Source organism: Mustela erminea, chromosome 14, assembly GCF_009829155.1.
Source record: "Mustela erminea isolate mMusErm1 chromosome 14, mMusErm1.Pri, whole genome shotgun sequence".
In the NCBI taxonomy this organism is placed as follows: Eukaryota; Metazoa; Chordata; class Mammalia; order Carnivora; family Mustelidae; genus Mustela; species Mustela erminea.
The window spans coordinates 17,117,986-17,142,252 of record NC_045627.1 but is presented as its reverse complement, the minus strand read 5'-3'; the positions used below and the strand labels follow the sequence as shown (position 1 = coordinate 17,142,252).

Sequence of the window (24,267 nt, the reverse complement as noted above, 5' to 3'; positions counted from 1 at the left end):
AAAGTTCGATGCCTTAAGCACCCACATGGGCTTATTCCATTTGTATACATTTTCCCATTTATCATGGTGATGTCATAGTTTACTGAGCCAGGGAGAGCTAAGGGGCTTCACAAAGATCACAGAGCTGGAAGGGACGGAGTCAAGAATCAGACGTGGACCCATCTGCAGGGAGTATGACTTCGGCTCTCCACACTGAATGATTCTAGTTTCCTTGGTTAATGGAGATACTGGCTTATGGTCTAACATCAACTCAGCCAGCAGGAGGCCATGGTGAGGAGCAGCTAGCCAGCCCAACGACTACCATGACCCACAAGAAGCAAACTCGCTGAGATGTGCTCGTTTCCTGCTCTGCACCAGGCATTGCCTTCATACCCGCTTAACCCGCACAGCAGCCTGGGAAGAAGGGGCCATTACTATTCACATGGTACAAAATGGGGGACGCCTGGGTGGCTCAGAGAGTTGAGGGTCTGACCCTTGTTTTCGGCTCACGTGGTGATCCCAGGGTCATGAGATCAAGCCCTGTGTCTGGGCGTTGGATCTGCTTGAGATTCTCTCTCTCCCTCTGCCCCTCCCTTGTGCTCTCACTCTTTAACAACAACAACAACAAAATAAAGTGACACTGAGTCCCAGCAAGGGTAAGAAAGTTGCAAAGAGTTACACATACAGTAAGCGTAGGACGCGCCAGCCTCCAACCCCACCCACAAAGATCAACCATTAGATAACTATCCACAAATAAAAGAGCTCTAGGAGCTGTCAGAGTCCACCTAAAGAATCTCAGCGACACAGTGTAGCAAATACTCTGACAATAACCACACCCAGGAATAAAGGAAGACAGCCTCATTTTGCCAGCATCCCTTCAGCCCTGGAGCCAGTTGTCTGGTGTCAAACGGGAGCTCCCCAGCTGAGAGATTGCCCCTTGCTGAGAAAGGAAGAAGGAGGTAAGTGGGGAGCTTCCCCAGCCTTTCAGGACACCACATCAAAGACCTGCTTTGGTTTCACCCCACCCATTTGGCAAAGCTGAGACACTTAGGGACACCTAGGAACAATGAAGTTACAGGGGCCACGAATGACAGCCACAAGGCAGGAGCCACCATGGTACCCAGCGACCTGTTCTATGGACAAACCCAGCAACTTTTCCCACTCAAGAAATCAGTGGCGGGGGGCAGCAGGGGGTCTCAGGTGGTGAAGTGTCTGCCTTCGGCTCAGGTCATGCTCTCAGGGTCCTGGGGTGGAGTCCCACATCCGGCTCCCAGCTCAGCGGGGAGCCTGTTTCCCCCTCTCCTTCTGCCCTTCCTCCCCACTCATGATCTCTCTCTCCCTCTCTCAAAGAAATAAAAATTAAAAAGAAAGAAAGAAGTAGGAAGGAAAGGAAGAAAGATGCCAGCGGCCAGCACAGCCCCCACAGACCCCTGCTGATTTCACTAGGTTTGCTCCATGTACATCCCAGATACAAGCCTCCCAAAACCCTGCTGCCCTCCACTCCCCCGCCCCAGTCCCTGCTCCCCTTCCCTCTCCACTCCCCTCCCCAGACACCTCTCTCCCGCCCTCCTCCGCCTCTGCCGCAGCAGCCGCCTAGTCCCTCACTCTATACTTGCGCACTACCAGCCTGACTCGGGTCACGGACCGCCACAGCCTTGCACATGCCCAGTGGGAGATGGCGGTCATAAGAGTACACACTGACAGCCAAGGCCCCCGGCAGCTGCCAGTGTGCCCACGGCTGTGTCCAGTCCTTGCCACTTGCCCTACAACCGCCACTATAAGCGTGTCTATACTTGACTCCCGCAACTAACAGCCCAGTGGGTACATAACACCAGTGTCAGCCCCCATGGCTGCCTACTCTGATTCCCAGCTGCTGGGCCTACTGAGGACCCCAGCGGCCCTGGCCACCACCGCAGACCCCCACACACTCACTAAGGGCCACAGAGTTGTTGATGCAATGGACCTCGGCAGCCTGAGTCAAAAAGACCTCCTTCCCCTCTGGACCTGGCACTGACACCCAGCCCTGCACTTGGCACCCTGTGCCATTAGACCTTGTATCACAGCAGGCCACAGCATCCTCCCACCCACAGACAAAAGGTTTCCCTCACCAAAATCAGCTCATCAAGTCTGAATGAGGTGACCATATCTTCAAATACAGACACCTGTTCCATTCCTCACAAAGAATGAGGGAAACATGACTCTAGCAAAAGCATAAGGCATACCTCCGGAACTGGCCCCAGAGAAACAGAGATCCAGAAATTGCCTGACAAAGAGTTCAAAATGCTTCTTCTATAGCTACTCAGAGGGCTGAAAGTACACAGGTAACGATTTAATGGTCTCAGGAAAACAATACGAGAACACAATGGAAAGTTCAACCGAAGATAGAAAATATATATAAAAAATAAAACCAAATAGAAATTTGGGGCTAAAGAATACAATGGCTAAATTGAGAACTCAACAGAGAATTTGAACGAAGACTTAAATGAAAAAATGAAGCCATGAGCTTGCAAACAGGTCAATTGAAATTATCCAATCAGAGAAGCAAAAGCTAAAAAAACAAAGAGAAGAATGAAAAGGAATGAAGAAAGCGTATGGGATTTATAGAAACAGCGTCTGTACCGCTGGGGTCCACGAAGGAGAAGAAGGGAAGGCACAGAATGCTTATTTAAAGAAAAACTGGTGGAGAATTTCCCAAATCTAGGGAGAGAGATGGATATGCAGGTTCACAGAGCTCAGAGGTCACTCCAAAATTTCAATCCAAAACGATCTTCCCCAAGATACATTGTAATAAAACTGTCTACAATTAGAGACAAAAGAGAATTTTAAAAGCAGCAAGAGGAAAACAATTCTCTGATACAAAGGAGCCCCCACAGAGCCGTCAGTGTAGGTCTTAGCAGAGACTCCGCAGCCCAGGAAGAGTGGGATGAGATACTCAAAGAGCTTAAGATGCTTCCAACGGAGAATACTTTCTCAGCAAAGTCATCCTTCGGATAGACAAAAGCTGAAGGAATCTTTTTTTAGGGTATGACTATTTGGTTTTAGAAATTCACCTACCCTGAGGCACCTGGGTGGCTCAGTGCATTGAGTGTCCCACTCTGTTTAGGCTCAAGTCATGACCTCAGGGTCCTGAGATCAAGACCCGTCTAGGTCTGGGTGAGCAGCGGGGAGTCTGCTGGGCATTCTCCCTCTCCCTCTGCTTCTCCAACCACCCTCTCTCTCTATCAAATAAATATACAAATAGAGCTTTGAAAAAAGGGGATGAACCCACATTTGAGGCTCTGCCTTCTTTCCGCCCAGCTACCATGATATTGTGCAATTGTTATTTTAAAACCCTGTAGTCTTCCTTACGCCTAACACACACCTAAGCACATTCCATTGTCTTATTCTGTGATCATGTTTTCTTAAAGATTTTATTTATTTATTTGAAAGCAAGAGAGAGTGCACATGAGTTGGGGGAGAGGGAAAGGGAGAAGCAGACTCTCTGCTGAGCAGGGAGCTTGACACAGGGTTCTATTCCCAAGACTCCCTGAGATCATGACCTGAGCCCAAGGCAGATGCCCAACCGACTGAGCCATCCAGGCGCCTCGCAGTCCTGTTTCAAGTGGTCTCAAAATGAGGATCCTGTGTTTTCAGGCATGTCTGACACATCGGGAGGGCAGATAAACCGAAAGGCCATTTACCTAAAGGGCTGGGGTGTCCTTCGAGATAAGTCTTGGTGATAAAGGAAGAGGTCAGGCCAAAGTCTGAGTCAGCATAGAAGTTCCTGTTATTTGATGGCAAAGGGAGTCTGCCCAGAGCACTGACTGGTACTTTCATTAGATTCTGGTGCCCAGGCCCGACTGGCCTCCAGGCTTCAGCTTAGACGACCTAAAGGAACTGTTTTAATAAAACTCAATTCAGTGTCAGGCGAGCACAGTGCTAAGTCAAGACCCTTTTCACACACAACTCAAGCAGAAGAGAGAACTTCTCTCCCAGCTGAAGGGGCTTTTTCAATTTGCCTTTGTTTTTCTTACTCTCATGTTACTATTTGTTTTCTGTTTGGGGGATTTTGTCCTATTTTGTTTTATTTTTATGGTTTTTTTTTAAGATATTATTTACTTATTTGAGAGACAGAGATAGGGAGAGAGAGAGTTTTTGTTGTTGTTGTTGTTGTTGTTTTAATTTTGACAGAAAGGGAGAGAGAGCCCAAGAAGGGGGAGCAGCAGGCAGAGGGAGAGGAAGAAGCAGGCTCCTCACTGAGCAGGCAGCCCAATGCAGGACTTGATCCCAGGACCCTGAAATCATGACCCGAGCCCAAGGCAGAGGCTTAACCTATGGAGCCACCCAGGCACCTCTGTTTTGTTTGTTTCTTATAGTTTTAACATGCAGTACAACTTGGGGTAAGGCTACATGCTGATTCTTCATTCACTTCGTTCTTAGAAAGCTTTTCTTTAACCTCTGTCCTATTGGACCAGTTGCTTTTATGTCATTTTGATACTGAATTGATTCTACATCATGAACATTAGGGGAGATCCATTTTCCTAGTTCTGAGATACCGGGGTCTTTCAGACCCTCCATCTTTAGGTATGGACACGATAAAAAAACCATTTTAAAAGATGACAGAGTTCCCTGATAGAAGCCTTTACAGATAAAGCTCTCGAGAGAAACACTTCCCAGCTGGAGGTCAAGTTTGTTGGCACATCTGGACCCCCATTCTGTTTATAATGCTTCTGATGCTTCCAATGGCTTGAAAGTTGCTAAGGTAGTTAAAATTCTGGAGTGGGGAAGAAATGAACTTATTTCATGTTTGTTCAAAATTTATCTCCTTGAGCTGGTCTTAGAATGTCACTTTCCTGCTTCCAAAAGGACATTTGGGAGCTCATAAAGTCACCCAAGAACTTGATAGCCAAATTGAACTGTACTTTCTCTGTATTATGCTCGCACCTAAGGAGGGCATGGCTCAGAAAGGCTGAAAACAAAACCACCCAAAATGGCATTCTTTCTGAACTGAGCAGTTTAATTGGCATCAATTCTTTTATTAACAAATCCATATAATTTTCACAAGTTTATTACTCCAATGTGGGCATTGATCTTACCTGAATATATTGGAGCAAATGTGAGTAGATTATGTTTCCCAAATTTATAATGAAATCATTGAGAATAATCTCGAATCTCAAACCCAGGAGAAAAGTTTTAAAGAGATACTTTCCAGAGATTGATGCCATTTCTTCTGACGCTGGTAAGGCTCTGTACTCGAATGGGGATGAGGACACTGAAATGTCACATTTTCTTTTCCATGTAGTAATAACACTAACCAATGAATTAAAGCTCCTGAATTTTTGGTATTCGTGTTGCCACAATCTACCGAGGTAATGTTGGGCGAATCTTCACGCTTTTCTTAAAAAAAAAAAAAGAGCCGAATGTGATTTTCTGGGTTGTTTTTTTTTCTAGCTTTCTAACATTAAAAACTCCAAGATATCAGTGATGGGAGCCAAAGTTCCCTTCGAAAGCCTCACTTTGCAGAAGGTCAGAGCAGGCTCAGCAGGGACTGAGGACTTAAGGCTCTCTGCCTTGTTGGACAGACGTCCCTGCTCTTCTGAACTAGGTCAGAAGCAAGCATCAGATCGGCGCGGTGGGAACGCTGAGATGGGTCCAGATAAGAGCCTCAGGCTTGCGTCATCTTCTGCCACCAGCCCAGCACGGGCGAGGCCGAGACCGTGGGCCGTCCCTTCTCAGGGACTCGCAGGTCCTGTTCTAGCCTCGGCTCCTTCACCAACCACATTCCAGGCGTCTCTAAGTTAGTGTGGCTGCTGTTGGCTCAGTTCATTTTTTTTAGCTTTTGATGAAGTGATCAACGATTCATCAGCTGCCTCTAACACGCAGGGCTCATCAACACGTGTGCCCTCCTTAATACCATCACTCGGTTCCCCATCCCCCACCCACCCCGCTCACCCCTCCCCCCACCGTAACCCTCTGGTTCCCGGAGTCCAGAGTCTCTCATGGCTCGTCCATCTCCCTAAACAAAGAAATATGTCCCTTCCAATAATGGTTGGTTTTGTATTCTTTTATTTTCTTAAATTCTAACACACTCTTTACTCACAATGACAGTTAAGTCTGTCCTTCTGGCCTGCTTCAACAGCAGTAGGGTAAGAAAGTGCTCGCACCACCCCACGGTTGATCCGATTGGGACATTCCGGTCGTGAAAATAACTAGGCTGCAACTCAGCTGAGTTATTGCAGGTGATTTAATTGCCAGGTATTTGTCTCAGGAACCTCTCGGCATTAGCTCATGATTATAACCCAGAATAAAACCCTTTTGCGTGTGTCTGTTTAGTCAAGCCACAGAGAAATGGCCTAAATGCGGAAGATTCATTTTCTTCCAATCGATGATTGCACCCATTGCTAAGATGAGAAAATGTCCCATCATCCCTTGACATGTTAAATAAAACTACTTATCAACTCACTGATCTGCAGTTAAAGGACTAGCGGTGGGGGCGGTGTCTGGGTGGCTCAGTCAGCAAACCTTCTGCCTTCGCCTCAAGTCATGGTTCCAGGGTCCTGGGATCGAGCCCCGCATTGGGCTCCCCACCCGGCAGGAAGCCTCTTTCTCCCTCTCCCTCTCCCACTCCCCCTGCTTATGTTCCCTCTCTCACTGTCTCTTTCTGTCAAATAAATAAATAAATAAAATCTTTAAAAAAAAAAAAGACTGATCATTGAAGTCTTTGAATGTGACTATAGAAGCTTGCAAAGTTTTCTGCAGACTCTGTATCTTTCCACTCTCCAAAGAAAGACAAAAACAAGGGAAAAAGAAAAAAGAAAAAATGGTCTTCCCTGTGGTTCCTGTTTCCTTATGGAAGAAGAACAAGGGTTTTATGGGCTGTCTCATATGCGCATCTCTCCAGGCAGTGTGAAAGAAGGTTCTACCCAGCTAGAAGTTGACGGCAGGTGACTGTGCGTTCTGGGAGGAGTGGGAGGGGCTGGTGGCATTCAGACATCCTGGGCCACGTTTCCATTCTGCTTCCAGCTCTTTCTTCCCTGTCCACCAAGCTTGTTGGATTTGCTTCCAAATTTGGGGGAAGAATCCTGGATGGAACATGTAGGAAAGTTTTTAAAGCTTTAGATCGTGCTGACGTTAGGATTGAGTTGTGACATTGCCAGGAAAAGAAAAAAATCAATAAATGCAGATGTTGGATCATGCCAAGGATCTTGTCAGGCGTGTGGATTGTCTCCCACAGAATGGAGATGTGGCTTCTGATTCTGGTGGCGTATTTGCTCCAAAGAGATGTGAATTCAGGATGTATGCCAACGAAAGCTGTGGATCCAGAAGCATTCATGAATATTGTAAGTTGGTGTTTTTCTGTGTTTGGGGGGAAAGGAAGTGGCTCACATACTTACTTTTGCATCTGTGTATTATCTGCATTATATATTATATTTCTATGTGGTGGTGATTTTTGATAGCAGAGCATAGACATAAATAAGCATGTTGTACTGGGAGGAATGCTAACCTGGGTATGTGTCAATAGCCTTCATCCTCCTTGAAGAAATTTGGTAGACTCAGGGGAATGACTTAATCCCTTTGCCCCAAGCACAATGTAAATTTTTCTTGGATTCTTCAGTTCATTCTAGGAGCACAGAAATCATCGTGGTATCTTAAGCCACACCCAGACCCTGTGCAATTCCACTCCACCTGTGATTTTTACTCCTTTCCTTTTTGCTCCCATATTAGAAAGGGCTCAGTCCTCCCCGCTTACTGTCAGGACACCAGCTTCTAGAAGCATCCATTCTTCGTACCCTCCTTCAGACTGGGACCTCAGTCAACTGGCAAGAAGGGAGCCTTGGTGAAATCTAGAGAGGGCCTCATGTACGTAAGACTCATGAATGATGCAAGGTCCTTTTAGGTAATCCAGAGTGTTGGGCTTACTTTTAAGTTCTGTGTTGAGTTTAGGAATGCCTGCCATAGAGTTAGACTCACCCCATGGCAGACACAGTGATCAAAAGCTGTCGAGGTATGGCCCAATCAGTGGGTGGGATCATCCCCATTTTTCAAAACCAAGGACCTGAGAACAAGGAGCTGTAAGCAACTTCAGTTAGGCCGTACCACCGGCAGGTAGAAGAGCCACAGTTTAGATCTGGGCCTGCCTGGACACAAAGCTCATAATTGTAACCAACATGCAATCAATCCTCCCGGGTGAGAAGAGGCTCCCACCAGCTTGCCGGCCCTGGGAGGATCCTACACACATTCCGCTGAGCTACTGCATGGAGGCAATGTCTTCAACTGGAGGCAGAACCGGTCTCCCCAAGCCTCACCCACTGGGTGTGCCGAGCACTGGGCGTTGTTGGGGCTTCAGGAACCCTAACACCAAAACCCACTGAGTCAGACTCTGCCATTGAGTGTTTACGCCTAGAGAGGCAAAGTAAAATAGGAAATCTGTATAATTACTGGTGTACATTCGATGTATAGAATACGAGCTGTTCAGAGCCTAAATGGATTTGATTCTGTAGATTGATTTATATGGATATAATCTAGCCTGTATTTGGTGTTACAACTGGCTTCTTGCTTGAGTCTTTCTAGCTAGTGTTAATTGAGCACCTAGGAATCCCTTGTTAATGTGCTAGTCAGTGATGTTCCAGAGACATCTACGAACACCAAAAGACGCAAGTTCGGAACTTCCAGTCCAGCAGGAAAATAGACCCTCCATTACTAATTAGGATAGCTGTGAAATCAAAGATGAAAATAAAGAAGAGGGGGACCTAATCCAGGGAATTCAGGGAAGTTTTTCTGGAAAAAGATCTCTTAAGCAGAAGTCTGCCACTGAATGGGAGTGACTTGGGAAGGTGGGAGTGATTTTTAATTCTAGTAGTCACTATTGCTCATTGAATACCTACTACGTGCCAGGTAACCTAGTGAGCATTCTAGATGCATTATCTCTTCACATTCCTTGCCAGAAGCCCAGGGAGTAAAGACCGTGGGTATAGCTGATTTGCAGATGAGCAAATTAAAGAACAGGGGCAGGTTAAGTAATTTTTCCAAGATCACACAGCTGGTTTGTGTATTAGTGTTAGAACCGGGAATAAAACTCAAGCAGGGGACCTCAAGGGCCTTTCTCTTAACTACTATGCCCCCTTTCCCCAGGCACTACACTGGGCGTTTCACACCTGGCTTTCTCCTCACGGTCCTGTTAAAGCTGAGAGAAGTGATACCCCCCTCTGGGCAATGACGGTGGGCAGGAATAGGGAGGCTACTGAGGAGATTTCTGAAGCTTCCTGTTTTACAGAGTTTCTACGTGTGATATCTGTGTAGAGTAGGGGTCCTTTAACAGGGGTCAACATATAGGCAACCAGGAATCAGGAACCCCTAAAAGGAGATCCAAAAATGTGTCCAAAAAAAAAAAAAAAAGTCCCCGTGTCCATGTGTGTATCCATTTTTATCGGTCTCCTCAAATGCCCTGAGGGCTCCCTGACCTAAAAATGTTAAGAGCTCCTGTTCTTAAGCCTGTGCTTCTTAGAGCTGAAAAGAGCCGCAGGGAACACGTGGCCTGAAGGTTCTCTGAAGCTGTCCTGGGAAGAACGCCTCATTGACTTCATTGCAGTTATCTGGTCCCATATCTGAAGTGAGCCTAGGAAACTATACCTCTAAGTGCCCCCAGAAAATTCCAGCATGTACCCAGGCTTTGAAATCAGGGTTCTGGTGTAGTGGTTCTCAAACATTAGAGTGAATCAGAATGTCCAAAGGCATTTGTTAAAACACAAATTGCTGGGCCCCCTCCTCAGAGTTTCCAATTCAATCCTTTTGGTCCAGGGCCCACACTTTGAGAACCACGTTCTAGTCCATTCTCTACATTAAAGGCAAAGAAAATGAATACTAGAGAGGGCTGGTTAGTTCTTCTAAGATAACATCAGTAAATGGGGAAAAGAAGGGACTCCTTTCTTTATCTTCCAGAGTCAAGGAATCTCTGTTTTACTTTTGGATCATTGAGAGTATAGCCATACAGAACTGAACTCAAAAGACACTGCTTTTTCCTTAGAGCGAAATCATCCGACATCAAGGTTATCCTTGTGAGGAGTACGAAGTTGTAACAGAAGATGGGTACATCCTTTCTGTTAACAGAATTCCTCAAGGCCCAGCGCAACTTAAAAAGACAGGTATAGTTCAACCACATACCATCCCAACACGGCAGCCTTCTCTATAGTAATGATTTCCTTGTGGTTAGAGTGTGTCGAGGGGAGTTTGGACTCTTGTTATAGACTGGAACCCACTGTTTGCGCCAAAAGATAACTTCACCCCCCCATTCTCCTCATCACCACCACTACAGTTATCCCAAATATCCCCAATAATCTCAAAGAAACATAGTGTCTGCTTTAAAAAAAAAAAGAAAGACCTTCAAGAAAAGCCCATTTCTTGACCCATTCCCAACCTCTTTTATACAGATATTCTAGAATATCCACTGATGGTCTCTTGAACAGACCATACCAACCCTTGCTCATGGAGAATGCAAACTCCAATATGGCACTGGGCACCCACCACGCGTACTCTGTATTCCCTATCCGAAAAGCATTTCAAGTATTTGGGATGTTGCCAGCTTTTCGCTGAGGTTGTTTTTTGTTTGTTTTTGCTTTTGTTTTTGTTTAAGAAATCGGACAATAAATACACATTTTTAATTTTTTGATATTTTTTTTATGAAATTACATTTATTTTTTGTATGAGATTTTCAGCTACTGCTGGCTTTTTAAAAATAGTCACATTCATTACCAACGAAAGTGTGCTCGAGTTCTTTGAGTTCTTTAGCTCGACATTTATAGCAGCAACTATAATATTTACCATGAGTCCAGATAATACAGTTTCATACTGTGTTCTTTGCAAACAGCAGCTAGGATGCCGTGTGCTTTAATTGCATTAGTCTTTCTTAACTTTCACAATAATCTGAAGAGACTGGCTCTTCAGAGAGTTTAAGTAACTTGCCCAGAAGGCCTATGCTAGCACTTGCTAGAATATTGCAAAACTTGTGTTCAAATCAAGACCTGTCTGCCACTCTAGCCCACGTCCTTAATTAAGACCTGAGACTGCCGGCGAAGGCTATCCTCTTTGGTGTAAAGGAGCTTCAGGGTTCTGTTTTATTCTAATTTATACGTGTGCAGCTCTTTGAAAACCAGCTTTTTTTTTTTTTTCTAATATACCTCCTGCACAGCTGTGCTTTCTATAAGTCCAGCCTGCTCCAACCTTGGTGCGTTTGAAGCAGCCCCTTGCCACCTACTAGGGTCTGGCCTCTTATCCTGCCTACATTCCCTACAGCGCTTACCCCCTAGTATAATAGATAATTTGCTGGTTTATTATCTGTCTCCCGCAACCAAAATGTAAACTCCCTGGAAGCTGGGACTTTATCAATTTTATTGAAAACTATACAGCCAGTGCCTAAAAGAATGCCATGCACATTCTAGATGCCAATAAATCTGTGTGGAATGAATGAACGAATGAATTTTATACAAATAAACAGAGAGCCTGGAGATGCAAAGAGAACTTTTTGCTGAGCCCAGCAAATCGTAGGAGGTAAGCAAGGCACAGCTTTTCCAAGCAATCAAGCGACTGTGGCGGTGTCGGAACTCATGGGTCACCTGCACCCCTATTCATGGATGGAGACTGTTCTCATATCCTGTTTACTTACACAGTTCTCTCAAAACCCCCAGAGTCAGGGAGTTCAACACACTGATCCATCTGCCCTTTGGGTCCAGTTGGTGCAGAATACTCCCCCCTAGTGGCCAGTATTTTTCCTGCACCTCCCATTTAACCTCTTCAAGGAGAAAATCACCCAGTAGGCTGGGTCCTATCCTGATCCCTTTCACTAAAAAGAAGGATGGATGTTCTCTTTTATCATCACAATACATCTATCAAGAAATCAGGAAATTAACACTTATGGATATTAGTAGCTACTGCATAGCCCATATTCATACATTTTCAGTTATACCAAAGTCCTTTGTATTTGATCTTCCTTCTGGTCAGTTGTCTTATCCAAGGTCATATGCTACATTTAGTCTTCATGACTTTTTGTCTCCTTTATGAACTGAAACAAATTTCTCAAGTTTTGTCTCTTTTGACTTTGATATTTTTAAAGAGTCAGGGGCACAAGCGATTATGGGTCCCCGAGACCCTGACCCCGAGATCATGACCTGAGTCAAAATTAAGAGTCAACACTTAACCGACTGAGCCACCCAAGTGCCCCTAGACTCACACATTCTTAACTTATTCACTGGGATATGATTTATTGCTATAATTATTTATTTTGAATCTCAAATTTTCCCATATTTGAGCAATGGGAGCTCCTTCAGGTAGCTTGTGAATTTTTTTTGACATGAAGGGCCTGTAATCATTAAATCATTATACATATGATACCTATGGCAAATACATATATATATATAATTTTATAATATGATTATATATACATATGTAATTATGTAATATATCATTATATTTATAATTACATAATTACCTTAATTATTAGACTATGCTGTTTCCTGGGCACTTCCAATATCCTCAGCCCAGACACACCGAGTGAGAATAAGAACTACAGAAAGGCAACAATGGAACCCGAACTCTACCAATCGTTTCTCTACACCAGGCATCGTCGTATCTGCTCCCTGTGCACTATTTTACCTAGTCTTAACAAAAATCCCGTTTTTCTGGTAAAGAAATTGAGACACAGACAGGTCAAGTGACCAACTAATATAATCAATCTAGCAAACAGCTAAATCAAAATTTGAACACGGGTCTGTTGAACTTGAAGGCGCTTGCACACGAGAGGGTAACAAGGAAGGTGGAGAACATGTCTAATGGCTGAAATTCTCTTGCACATAGGACTGAGGCCGGTGGTGTTCCTGCAGCACGGCCTGCTTGGGGACGCCAGCAACTGGATCTCCAACCTGCCCAACAACAGCCTGGGCTTCATTTTGGCAGATGCCGGTTTTGACGTGTGGCTGGGGAACAGCAGGGGGAACACCTGGTCTCGGAAACACAAGACCCTCTCCGTAGACCAAGATGAGTTCTGGGCTTTCAGGTATACCGAGTGGAGGCGGACACGGATGTCTTGGGGAGAACCGGGTAAAGAATAGGACTTCTAGCATTTGGATAATTTACTTTGGATGCACCATCTTGGTAGAGAGCCCCCAGTTGTTTTAATTTGGGGGAAGTAGTGGGGAGGATGGGTTTCCCCAATAGAAGAATGGGCCTGCCTAATAGGCCTGGCTAATAATGGTAGTTGGTGTCAGGCAGTTGAGAGAAGGTGTGTAGGTCCATGTCCCTGTAAATGCATATCCTGGAACAAACTCCCCCACCCCCGAATAATGACAAGGACTTGTACCCCCAGAAAGCAATGAGATCAGGCAACATTAGAGATATCAGGGAAACTAGTAAGCCCTAGGGATTATTAATTTGGCTAATACATATCTCACAGCTTTTAATGTTTTTGTGTAAATTACTTATCGGCATTTAACCTGCTCTTTATCTCAGCCTATATCAGAGAAGGGCCCTGCGGCATTTTTAATCCTTTCCATACAAATGAATCCGTAAGGCCGGGTGTTGTTCCAATAACTATACAGCAGGACATTTCTACAAGGAGGCAGATCACGTGCTCAGTATATATTCATTGAGGATGATATCGCTCTGTGATACTACCTGGAGAAAACAGCAGGATGCAAATAGTGCAAGTGGTCTGTGAGCCCAGAGACCCCCATGTGTCACAGGGGTGAAACAAGCCCATCCTGAGGGGCATGGTCAGAAGCTAGTGGGGCTGATGACTTGGGGGCTTGTTTGTAAACCCCAGGGGATGCTTTCATTGTTTCTGATTATAATTTTTCATGTAACTTTGTCTTTTCCCCTTTATAGTTATGATGAGATGGCTAGGTTTGACCTTCCTGCAGTCATAAACTTTATTTTGCAGAAAACTGGCCAGGAAAAGATCTATTATGTCGGCTACTCACAGGGCACCACCATGGGTAGGTTCAATGGAGAGCAGGTTTGTATAGTCAGGGACATGGGCGTATGGTGCTCGGCAGTGCCTGGGGTCTGGCACCCGACCTTCTCTCAGCTCTGGCTCTGTCTTCTTCAGCGACTCTTCTGGGGCTGTGGAAGCCAGGGACTGAAGGAGCAGAAGGAGCAAGGACTCTGGCGGCAGGCAGATGTAGGATTAGATCACATCGGGCTCTACCATATCTTAGGTGAATGTCCTCGAGTGATTTGTCCAACACCTGTGGTCCCAGTTTCCTCATCCACAACATGAAGAGAGTAACTTCCTTGTAGGGGAGTCAGAGGTGTTCGAAGTTCAGGAACAATGTGGATCCTCTCTGTGAGGCAAGGGTTTTGTCTAAGACACAAATCTAAGTGCAGTTTCTGGCCCAGACAGTGCACTCAATCCCATTAAACAGTAAGAATGATCATTACACAACAGACAGGGCAGCTGGAGGATTCCATTCAAGTCTTTTTCCTCCCCTTCTACAGCCAATGTCTGGAATTTCATGCTGTTGTCCTTCTGCTTTTGGTGAATTTGTGAGAAACTGTAACTCACAGCCTCTGCTGGGTACAGATCATTGCCAGGGAGACGGGAGTGGAGGCTATGTCCTCTGGCTCTCTCTCAGATCAAAGCCCGCAGGAAAAGTGTGTTTGGCTTAGACCGGGACAAGGAGGGATGCAGTGTGTGCCAGGAGGAGAAGGCTCTCCTGGGAGGGCGGAGAGCACTCTTTGCCTTCACCCTGAGCCAAACCCAAAGGGGACAGCCAAGGAATGGGATTCTGAGGAGACAGGGGAGCACACCCTCCCTGGAACTCAGGGCAGGAGTTCAGTGGGCTTATTTTTATTTGATGCTCTCTGGCGAGCAAAAAGGGTCCACCTTTCACATTTTCCTCTCTGGATTTTCCAATACCATGAACTGACTCTGGGGATGACACGTCTTGCCAAACCCCTCACAGAAAGCAATTTGGGGTGTTAATACCTGCTTCCGCTCGAATGGCCAGAGGCCTCTGAGGTTCTCTTTGCTCTACATTCAAATTGTCCAGCTTGACATTAAGACAAAGGTGCTGATGATGAGCCAAATGCCCTTTCGAGACGAGAAAGGGGACAAAAAAGCATAATAGGATTCTTCTGGTTGTCAACCATGGAGCTGCTTAGATGGAGGACTTATACTAGGTTTGCAAAAAGAAAAAAAGTATCGCTGGGAGAAGTCAGCTAGAGTTCTCAAACTTGACATTCAAGGGGAGTTCTAATAGGGTCACAATGCAGCAGGAATAGAGTTTAATGGATTTCCAACCCAGTCCTACTGATGGTGCAGCTGGGAGGGCAAGAGGAATGAGTCACTCTTGGGCCTGCCTTTGCATGTGGCTGCCAAGCCTGATCACGTGGAGAGAACAGTGGGGGAGGACACTTTCTTCAGGAATACTCACTCACCTCCGGGAACTGGAGGAAGTCACATGATACAGGTCTTCCTCTGCCCAGCTCCGCTCCCCCTCAAGCTGCAAATACAGCCTAGACAGGGAGTTCACAGATGTAGAGTATTTCAAATACAGTGACCAAGCTGTGGCTTTATGTGATAACCTTTTTTTTTTTTCTCGCCAAGGCTCCACAGAGATGGTCCCCACATGCTGGTAACTCAGAGACTTTCACAGACATAAAAGCTGAAGCACAGACTGAATTAGCCAGGGTCCCAGACCTGGTCTATGACAAAAATAGGAGCTGGGACCCAGTTCAGTAGATAGCTTGTCTATTAGATCATGGTACAGTTAGGGTTCCAGAAAATGTAGGCATCAAGGAGGCCAGCGGAAATCCTACTATCCCAGCACCCATTATACTACAGAACCTGCTTCTTACTGATAAACAGGCAAGTTCTCTAATTCTCAGTTTCATTCACTGTGAAGTAGAGATCTGTTAAAAGTACCTCACGAGAGTCTAAGAATTCACTGAGGTAAGAACCACAAAAGTGCCCTGAAAAGTGTCCAGCACACAGTTACTTCTCTGAATATATGTTTTCTCAAAGTCTGTGCCATTAGACTCAATAGTTTAATTCAATAATACAGGGAGAACCTACTAGCTGGAAGGTAGATGCCAGGTGTCGTAGGGAACACTGAGGTGTATGGCTGCTGGTGTTTTCCCCATCAAGGAGCTCAAACTTTCCTAGGACAGTTAAGATACAATCACTCATAGTTACTGAAATAACTTGATAAGAGTACAATTAGCATCTTATGGATTCTAGGATACACAGTATCCACACTGACCTGTCTCTTCTCTTGTAGGCTTTATTGCTTTTTCCACCATGCCAGAGTTGGCTCAGAAAATCAAAATGTATTTTGCATTAGCGCCCATAGCCACTGTTAAACATGCAAAAGGCCCTAGTACCAAATTTTTGTTGCTTCCGGATATGATGATCAAGGTACGTGACTCCTCAGATAATTCCTTGTGTGCATAGAAGAGTCCTCCAACCCAGCTCGCTAAGACATACAGACAGCCCCAACTCACAATAGCTTGACTTCATGGCCTTCTGACTTAATGACGGTGCAAAAGTGATACACTTTTAGCAGAAATCATACTTAGAATTTTTTTTTAAGATTTTTTTTAAAAGATTGTATTTATTTATTTGACAGAGAGTAGGCAAAGGCAGGCAGAAAGAGAGGGGAAAGCATGCTCCCCACCAAGCAGAGAGCCCAACACGGGGCTCGATCCCAGGACCCTGAGATCACAACCCGAGCCAAAGGCAGAGGCTTTAACCCACTGAGCCACCCAGGCACCCTTGAATGTTGATCTTTTCCTGGACTAGTGATATTGGAGACAAACCTCTCTCATGAGGTAGGCAGCAGTCACAGTTCCCAGGTTTTGACTTACCAATATTTGCAACTTAGAATGGGCTTATTGGGGACATGACTCCATTATCAATTTTGGAAGGTCTGTATGCTCTTAAACTAGATACGCTTCTTTTTCACTGTAACGTAACGACTACGATTCCATGTCGTATTTTAACAGGGACTGTTTGGCAAGAAGGAATTTCTGTACCAGACCAGATTCTTCAGACACCTTGCTATTTACCTGTGTGGTCAGATAATTATGGATCAGATTTGTAGCAACGTCATGTTACTAATGGGAGGATTTAATACGAACAACATGAACATGGTAAATGGGAACCTCGTCCATTCTTAGTTTTCCAAAGCAAAACGAGGAGTGAGTCTCACCTCCTGAGAGTAAGCTAATGCCAGGGGAGACGTACTGCATCTTCTTCAAATCATACTAATGTGCGGAAAATACTTCAACGCTGAGTCGAGGCTGGCATGAGGGCGTTGCTAGATATAGACGTCATAGATGGTGGATGGAAGAGGTCTGAAAGCTCCTTTACTACATGAGGTGACCGTATGCAAAAGAGAGAGCTGCCGGGCATCGTGGAACTCATCTTTCTTCTTGGGTCCTTCTAATTTGTCAATTCATGGGACATCCCAGAGCTTCATTTGAGCTTTGGCATAGCCTTCGTCAGGGGGGTCACCATGGGGCTTCCTCAGAAAGCACACTTGGGGTCAAAAAAATAGTGTGCACAGCGATTTGGGGTTATACCCTTGAAATGATGCCAGGGAAGGGAAGGAAGCAGGATTCGGTAGGTTGAAAACATCAAGCTGTGATGCAGCTGGATGTGAAGGTGGGGTGACCCTTCCAAGCTGTCCCAAGTTAGAGTGAGAAGGTCGGTCTCTATACTCTCACCTCAACCTGTCATTTGCTACAGATGTCGCCAGGGGAGACCCTGGGCAGGGCAGCTCTCTGCACGTGGGGTGGCCCCCCAAGGAAGCCTAGCAGTGGGCTTCTATCTACCAGCAGCTTCTCTAGAAGCTGGAGGAACACATCTTTCACTCCAGAAATTTTTTTTTCTTTTTTATATAATAATATGACCAATCGCTACTGTTTGATAAGCATTTGTTATGTGCCGGGCTGAGTGCTTCTCTGTTAACAATCCTATGAGACAGGAGTCATCAGTAGCCCCCTCTCATAGACGAGTGTCCCGAGATCTCATGAATTCAACTACTCCCAAATCGACCTAAACAGAGAATGGCAGAGGTGGGATTTGAATCCAGTTTAGTTCCCTTGTCCTTACTTATTCTGGCAAGGTGTTTTTTTTTTTTGTTTGTTTGTTTTGTTTTTTTAAAGAAATCAGTTGTCTAAAGAGCAACTCTTCTGAGATGACAAATACAGGTGTCCTGGGACACACTCAGTGGCATTTTTATTTACGCACATGTGTATATTACTGTTCTGTGAATAATTGCTGATAACTTGATGATATTCCCGTTTCTTAGTCTAACACCCTGCAGACGTGGTCTGGCCAAGGCACACGTCTTGTGGGTTTCCCATGCCCTACGAACCACTTGTGTTCTGTTACAGAGCCGAGCAAATGTGTACGTCGCTCATACTCTGGCAGGAACATCCGTGCAAAATATCCTGCACTGGAGCCAGGTAGGAAGGCTAATTCCGTCGTCTTTGCCGCGGGTCTCTGCATACATTGTCTAGGGCACTCAAAGCTTGTCTCTTGACAGCCAAGGTTTATTTCACATTTATTTCCGGATAGAATATGATCTTGTCAGTGCTGTTGCCACCATGATCCAGAACCCTGAATCTCTTTTCAGGAGATGGTGGCGGGGAGGGGAGGGTTGGCCCAAGGAATCCTCAGTGGACCTTGAGAGTATGACTTCAGGTGGTCCAAGTGAGTCCTTCCTCTGCCTCTAGTCACCTCACAGACGAGGCCGGAGATCACGTTTCCGTTCTTTTTCTGGGCTCCTCCGGCACAATTCAGAGGAGAACCTAATTCAGAGGAGAACTTCGTGCTGCAGACTTCACCCCCAATCACCGATCACCAGTCACTGTCTCTGTCTCTGGGGGCCACGAGCCCCTCTCGGATCACCCAGGATGCATTCAGGGACCGTGCGGAGGCTAATTCCTGCGTCACTATAAGGAAGCACTGTGCCTAATCTCGCTCCTTATAGACCATACTGAAGGGTGGCCGATTTGCTGTGGAAATAAGGATGGAGATAAAGATAGAGAGCCAGAACACAACTAACCTTGGGTCCTCATCTACTCCAGCCATAACCTTGTTGAACAAAACCCGGAGGGCTCCGAAATTCAAGAATATTGAGGGTGAAATTTAAAAATCACAAATATCAGTCCGGTTTGCTCTGAGGATTTAGAGCCTAGTTAAATTGTTCCTCTAAGGTCGTGGTTCTATGTGTGTGTGAGTGTGTGCGTGTAAATGGGGAGGGAGACCTTACAATCAAAAGGAACGAAGAAGTCTGCCCTGGGTGAAATTCCGGTCACCTTCTCCCGGGATCACCGCACGGCAGGGCTTTAGTGGGCATTCTCCCGTCGCAGTCCGCGGAGGTGCGCAGGACAGCCACCTGTTGCGGACCACGGTAGGGATGCACTTTCTGGATTTGAAGGACAAGGTGGCAAGAGCATCTCCAGTGCAGCTTTCTTCCCAAAAGGGCCTTACTCTCTTGCCCGGATGCTTTCTCGAAGATTCTCCTAACCCTGAAGGGAAGGGCAGCCTCAGATTTTGCCCTCCCCTGGCTTAGCACCTGCACGCCCCTCCTGCCACCCTTATCCAGGGACGCGTTTGAAGACCATGTCCATCTGTCTCCTTTTAGGCAATGAATTCTGGTGAACTCCGGGCATATGACTGGGGGAGCGAAACCAAAAATCTGGAGAAGGGCAATCAGGTATGAAAATCGAACACATCCTCCTGAAATAAAAGGGAGGGAAGTGATAATGACGGTTTTCTGTAGAGGCGGGAATAAAAATACGAGTTCGGGCTTGACTCCATTTGAAAAGAGAGAAGTTCCCAGCTTCTACGAGAGGCTTCCTGCTTTCCTAAGAGGGTAGGAGAAAGTCTGCCACCATGAACAGGGCCCTTGGGCTTCTGAGGAGTAAGAGGACATAGATCTAGTGAAGGGAAGAGTCTAGAAGGACCCTTTTAAGATCAAGAAATGAAAATAAAAAATAAAACCAGGAATGAGGATGGCAGGGGTGAGTTTCCTTCATGGCCCATAAAAGAGCAAGTAAGGGTTGCTTGTGAGTCCTGCCTCCGTCTCTCATCTGTGGGGTCATGGATAGGCTGCTTTCATTCTGCTGATCCCGATGTCTTTATCTTTAAAAATGATTGGACTGGGGTGCCTGGGTGTCTGAGTCGGTTAAGCATCCAACTCTTGAACTCAGCTCAGGTCTTGATCTCAGGGTCATGAGTTCAAGCCCGGTATGGGGCTCCATGCTCGGTATGCAGCCTACTTAAAAGATGATGATGATGATGATGATGATGATGATGATGATGATGATTAATTGGACTAGATAATCTTTTTAAAAAGATATTTATTTATGTGACACAGAGAGAGTACAAGCAGAAGGAGAAGCAGAGAGAGAAGCAGGTTCCCCGTTGAGCAGGGAGCCCAATGCAGGGCTCCATCCCAGGACCCTGGGATCCTGACCTGAGCTGAAGGCAGACGCTTAACTGACTGAGCCACCCAAGTTCCCCTAGGATTAGATTATCCTTAAGAGTTTTGCTGGTCACACTTTTAACACATCTGTCATTTGCAAGTGAGAAGTATGAAAAGTTATTACATTATCTAAGAAAATGCACAGCCACGCACCTGGGTGGCTCAGAGGGTTAAGCCTCTGTCTTTGGCTCAGGTCATGATCTCGGGGTCTTGGGATCGAGTCCTGCATCAGACTCTCTGCTTGGCGGGGGTCTGCTTCCTCCTCTCTCTCTCTCTCTGCCTGCCTCTCTGCCTACTTGTGATCTCTGTCTGTCAAATAAATAAGTAAAATCTTTAAAAAAAAGAAAATGCACAGCCAATGCTCTAGAACAAAATGAACAGGTGTGGAGAGTCAGGAGAGAGTTATGCTCCTCTGAGCAGAAGATCTCCACTGAAGATCATTGGTTATCTTGTGTGTGAACGCAAAGAAATTCTGACCATAGGAACATCAAGCTAGAGGGGGCCCGGCAGACAGAGGCCAACCTCTGAGAATCTTGGATCATACATAATATCCACTCCCGTCCATCAGTCTAGATCCAAAAGCCTAGGAAATGGGATAGACTGGGGAGTGCCCTGACTAGCAAACTCTAAGTCACAGGCATCTGCTACTTTTTTTTTCTTTAAGATTTTATTTATTTATTTGACAGACCGAGATCACACGTAGGCAGAGAGGCAGGCAGAGAGAGAGGGGAAGCAGGCTCCCTGTGGAGCATAGAGTCCAATGTGGGGCTCGATCCCAGGACCCTGAGATCATGACCCACTGAGCCACCCAGGCGCCCCCGTCTGCTACTTTTTATTAGGTCCTTCTTCGCCGTTTCCTAAAACATGTCTTTGGAGAAAGCATTCCAGCTCCAAGATGGTTTTCAATGACCAACATTAATGTTTTAAACTCTAGAGAGAGCAGCTCACATGACGTAGGCTCCAGGAAAGAAAAAGAAAACATGCATGCAAAAAAAGGCATTCTAGAATCGCAGCACCTTAGAGTTCGACCTGAATTCAGGTGCCTGTAAAATAAAAAATATATATGACTTGTGCCGTGGAATGCACCAAACTTTCATATCTAAGTTAGAGCATGAAAGGTGACTTTGATCATCTCTGTGGGGGAGGGGGCATGGTGAGATTTCCTCCCCCCGCACACTGCAGACAGGCAAGTCTCCAGACCCCAAGCTGGGTGTCCTGCTATCTACCTCAATCCTGACACTACCTGGAGAGAGTGTCAGAGTAAGGACTCGGTGTGCTAAGACTGCCCTCCAGTCCACACACTGGTCTCAAGTCTAGGTTCTTCTTGTGCTTCTGACCCACCGGTCAGAAAAATTCTGAAAAATTCTAACAGCCCTCTCCTTGGGTTCTATTAATTTGCCAGGTTGGCTCGCAGAACTCAGAGAGACATTTTGCTTCCTAGATCACCCCTTTATGACAAAAGACCGTAACTGAGGAGCAGCCAGAAGGAATAATTACAGGGGACAAGGTATGGAGGAAGGGCAAGGAGTTTCCAGCTTTCTCCCAGCCCACGGCTTTCCCCAAATCTCCATGTGTTCGCCAGCCTGGAAGCTCCCCAACCTTGTTGAGGGTTTTTATAGAGGCTTTATCACATAGGCATGATTGATTCAATTATTGGCCATTGGCGATTGAACTCAATGTCCAGCATCCTCCTCTCTCTAGAGGCCGGGGGCAGCCCTGAAAGTTCTAACCCTCCATTCACAGGCTTGGCTCCACTGGCTCCACTTGGCTCCAATGGCCCCCATCCTTACCTCAAGTCCAAAAGCCACCTCACTGACTTAAGAAAAGATACTTACTGACTCTCATCACTGGGTAAAATCCAAGAGTAAAGAATTCTGTGCCAGAAATGGGGATAAAGTGCAAATATATACTCCTTATTGCAAATCACAATCTCAGGTTAGAACTCAAAATTCTTAGAAAGCCACAGAGTCAACCAGGACTCCTGGGTTGAAGCCTTGGCTCCATGGTGGATTTTCTGAGAAGAATTGGGGCTCAGCTTTCCTGTGGAAAGTTCTGGATGCTTGATTAGAGCTCAGCTCTAATCTAAGGATGCTGATCAGAGGAGCTCAGTCAGACGGTCTGATCAAGAAGCACCATTTGAATAAGAGAGATCATCAGTTTGGAATCCTACATACCTTTCTTCGGGTAACAGGGACTGGAGCAAAAGTCTAATAGTTACTTTCCCCCCAAACCCCAGGCTCAAACAACCCTAGTTCTAGTGCCATTGACTTCCCCAGGTTTTGAGCTTGGACTGCCTCAAGGCCTCTTTGCTCTCCCAGCAAGTCTCTGTGAAGACCTAGCGACCTTCTCGGGGCTCCAATCTCTTGCCTTTCTCTCGAGAATATCTCTCCTTCTGACCCCTCTGAAATTTGTGAAATCAGCCTTTAAAAGGACAGGAACATTATCTTCCAAAGCCAACGTATGTGTTAAATATTTACTAATAGGGAGAAAACGAATTGAAAATTCATGCTTAAGGTGGAAGGTCACTTACATGGTTTGTCACTTAACCTTGCAAGTGGTTACAAGTGTTATCCCCATGTTACAGATGAAGAAACCAAGGCTAACCAACTGTACCTCCAAGTAGGGGCTGAACAGACACTCTAAATTCAGTCCCCTTTGGCTGCAGCACCCATGTGTCTTTCTGCACAACACACGGCATATTTTGACTTGGTTGGCTTGAAATATAAGTTGTGGCCCACATGTTATCGATAGCTAAAAAACCATTCCTTTTTTTCTAGCCAACTCCCATAAGGTACAAAGTCAGAGACATGACGGTCCCCACCGCAATGTGGTCCGGGGGTCAGGACTGGCTTTCAAATCCAGAGGACATGAAGACGCTGCTCTCCGAGGTGACGAATCTCATCTACCATAAGCACATTCCAGAATGGGCACATGTGGATTTCATCTGGGGCTTGGACGCCCCTCACCGTGTGTACAACGAGATCATACATCTGATGAAGCAGGAGGACACCAGCTTCTCCCAGGGAACATGTGGGGTCAGCCTGTGAAGCATCTTGATACTGATGAGTCTTGGGTGGCCAGGGGGTGGGGTGGGGGGTGGTCCCTGATTGGAGGACTTTCACGATTTTAAGAACTGGAAACCTCCCATCCGGGGGTGGGGGAGGGTAGGGAGTAGTGGAGAAGGGAGGGCAAAGCTAGAGTACACATGACACTAAAACGGACACTTAAATTTTTTCCAACTAATTAAAATTTGCATTGGGTGAACATAGGTTTCACGTGTTATTTTACATTCTGCCATCCTGAAGAGTTGGTCTTACCTGACAACTAGAAATTAGCTAGGACTAATTAGCTAGGACATTAGCTATATGTCATTCAGGCAGACCCCTTACAATGTTAATTTTTTTCTAGAAGCCATATTTTGGGAACAGTCAAGAAAAGGGATGGATTGGGACAGAGGCAGAAGTCTTGAATCTCTGAACTGTTGTAACGATAACACAATAAGGAAGATACTTTCACCTTATTGCCATAAAGACATCACACTACCTAGGGAGCTGAACTGCTTTATTATTATTATTATTATTGTAATTATTAACCTGTAATGTGTTATTTGTTTCATGGGTACAGGTCTGATTCTCCAGTCTTACACAATTCACAGCACTTACCATAGCACATACCCTCCCATGAAGCTGAGCTGCTGTAAGAAAGAAAGAGAGAGAGTGGGAGGGAAAAAGAACGGTATGGACGAAATATATTTTAAGCATCATTAGAAAGGGCCAAGTTTAAGAGTTGAGTCTCAGAGGAAGTGATCTGGTAAGATATTCAG

The 24,267-nt window shown here is 45.7% G+C and overlaps 1 protein-coding gene across 2 annotated transcripts in view; it reads left to right on the top strand.

Annotated features, from left to right (window-relative positions):
• LIPM (lipase family member M) overlaps nucleotides 1–24,025 on the top strand; it is a 32,086-nt gene extending 8,061 nt beyond the window's left edge. The window contains exons 2-10 of one of the 2 annotated variants that reach the window (XM_032313376.1): nucleotides 7,193–7,298; nucleotides 9,983–10,100; nucleotides 12,805–13,003; nucleotides 13,831–13,940; nucleotides 16,227–16,363; nucleotides 16,951–17,097; nucleotides 18,346–18,417; nucleotides 19,602–19,673; nucleotides 23,222–24,025. In XM_032313376.1, coding sequence (XP_032169267.1) covers nucleotides 7,193–7,298; nucleotides 9,983–10,100; nucleotides 12,805–13,003; nucleotides 13,831–13,940; nucleotides 16,227–16,363; nucleotides 16,951–17,097; nucleotides 18,346–18,417; nucleotides 19,602–19,673; nucleotides 23,222–23,491 — 1,231 coding nt within the window. In that variant the 3' untranslated portion in view covers nucleotides 23,492–24,025. Of the gene's footprint in view, nucleotides 1–6,894; nucleotides 7,299–9,982; nucleotides 10,101–12,804; nucleotides 13,004–13,830; nucleotides 13,941–16,226; nucleotides 16,364–16,950; nucleotides 17,098–18,345; nucleotides 18,418–19,601; nucleotides 19,674–23,221 lie in introns of those variants that run through there. The other variant, XM_032313375.1, reaches the window with a different exon arrangement.
• Nucleotides 24,026–24,267: the final 242 nt, after the last annotated feature.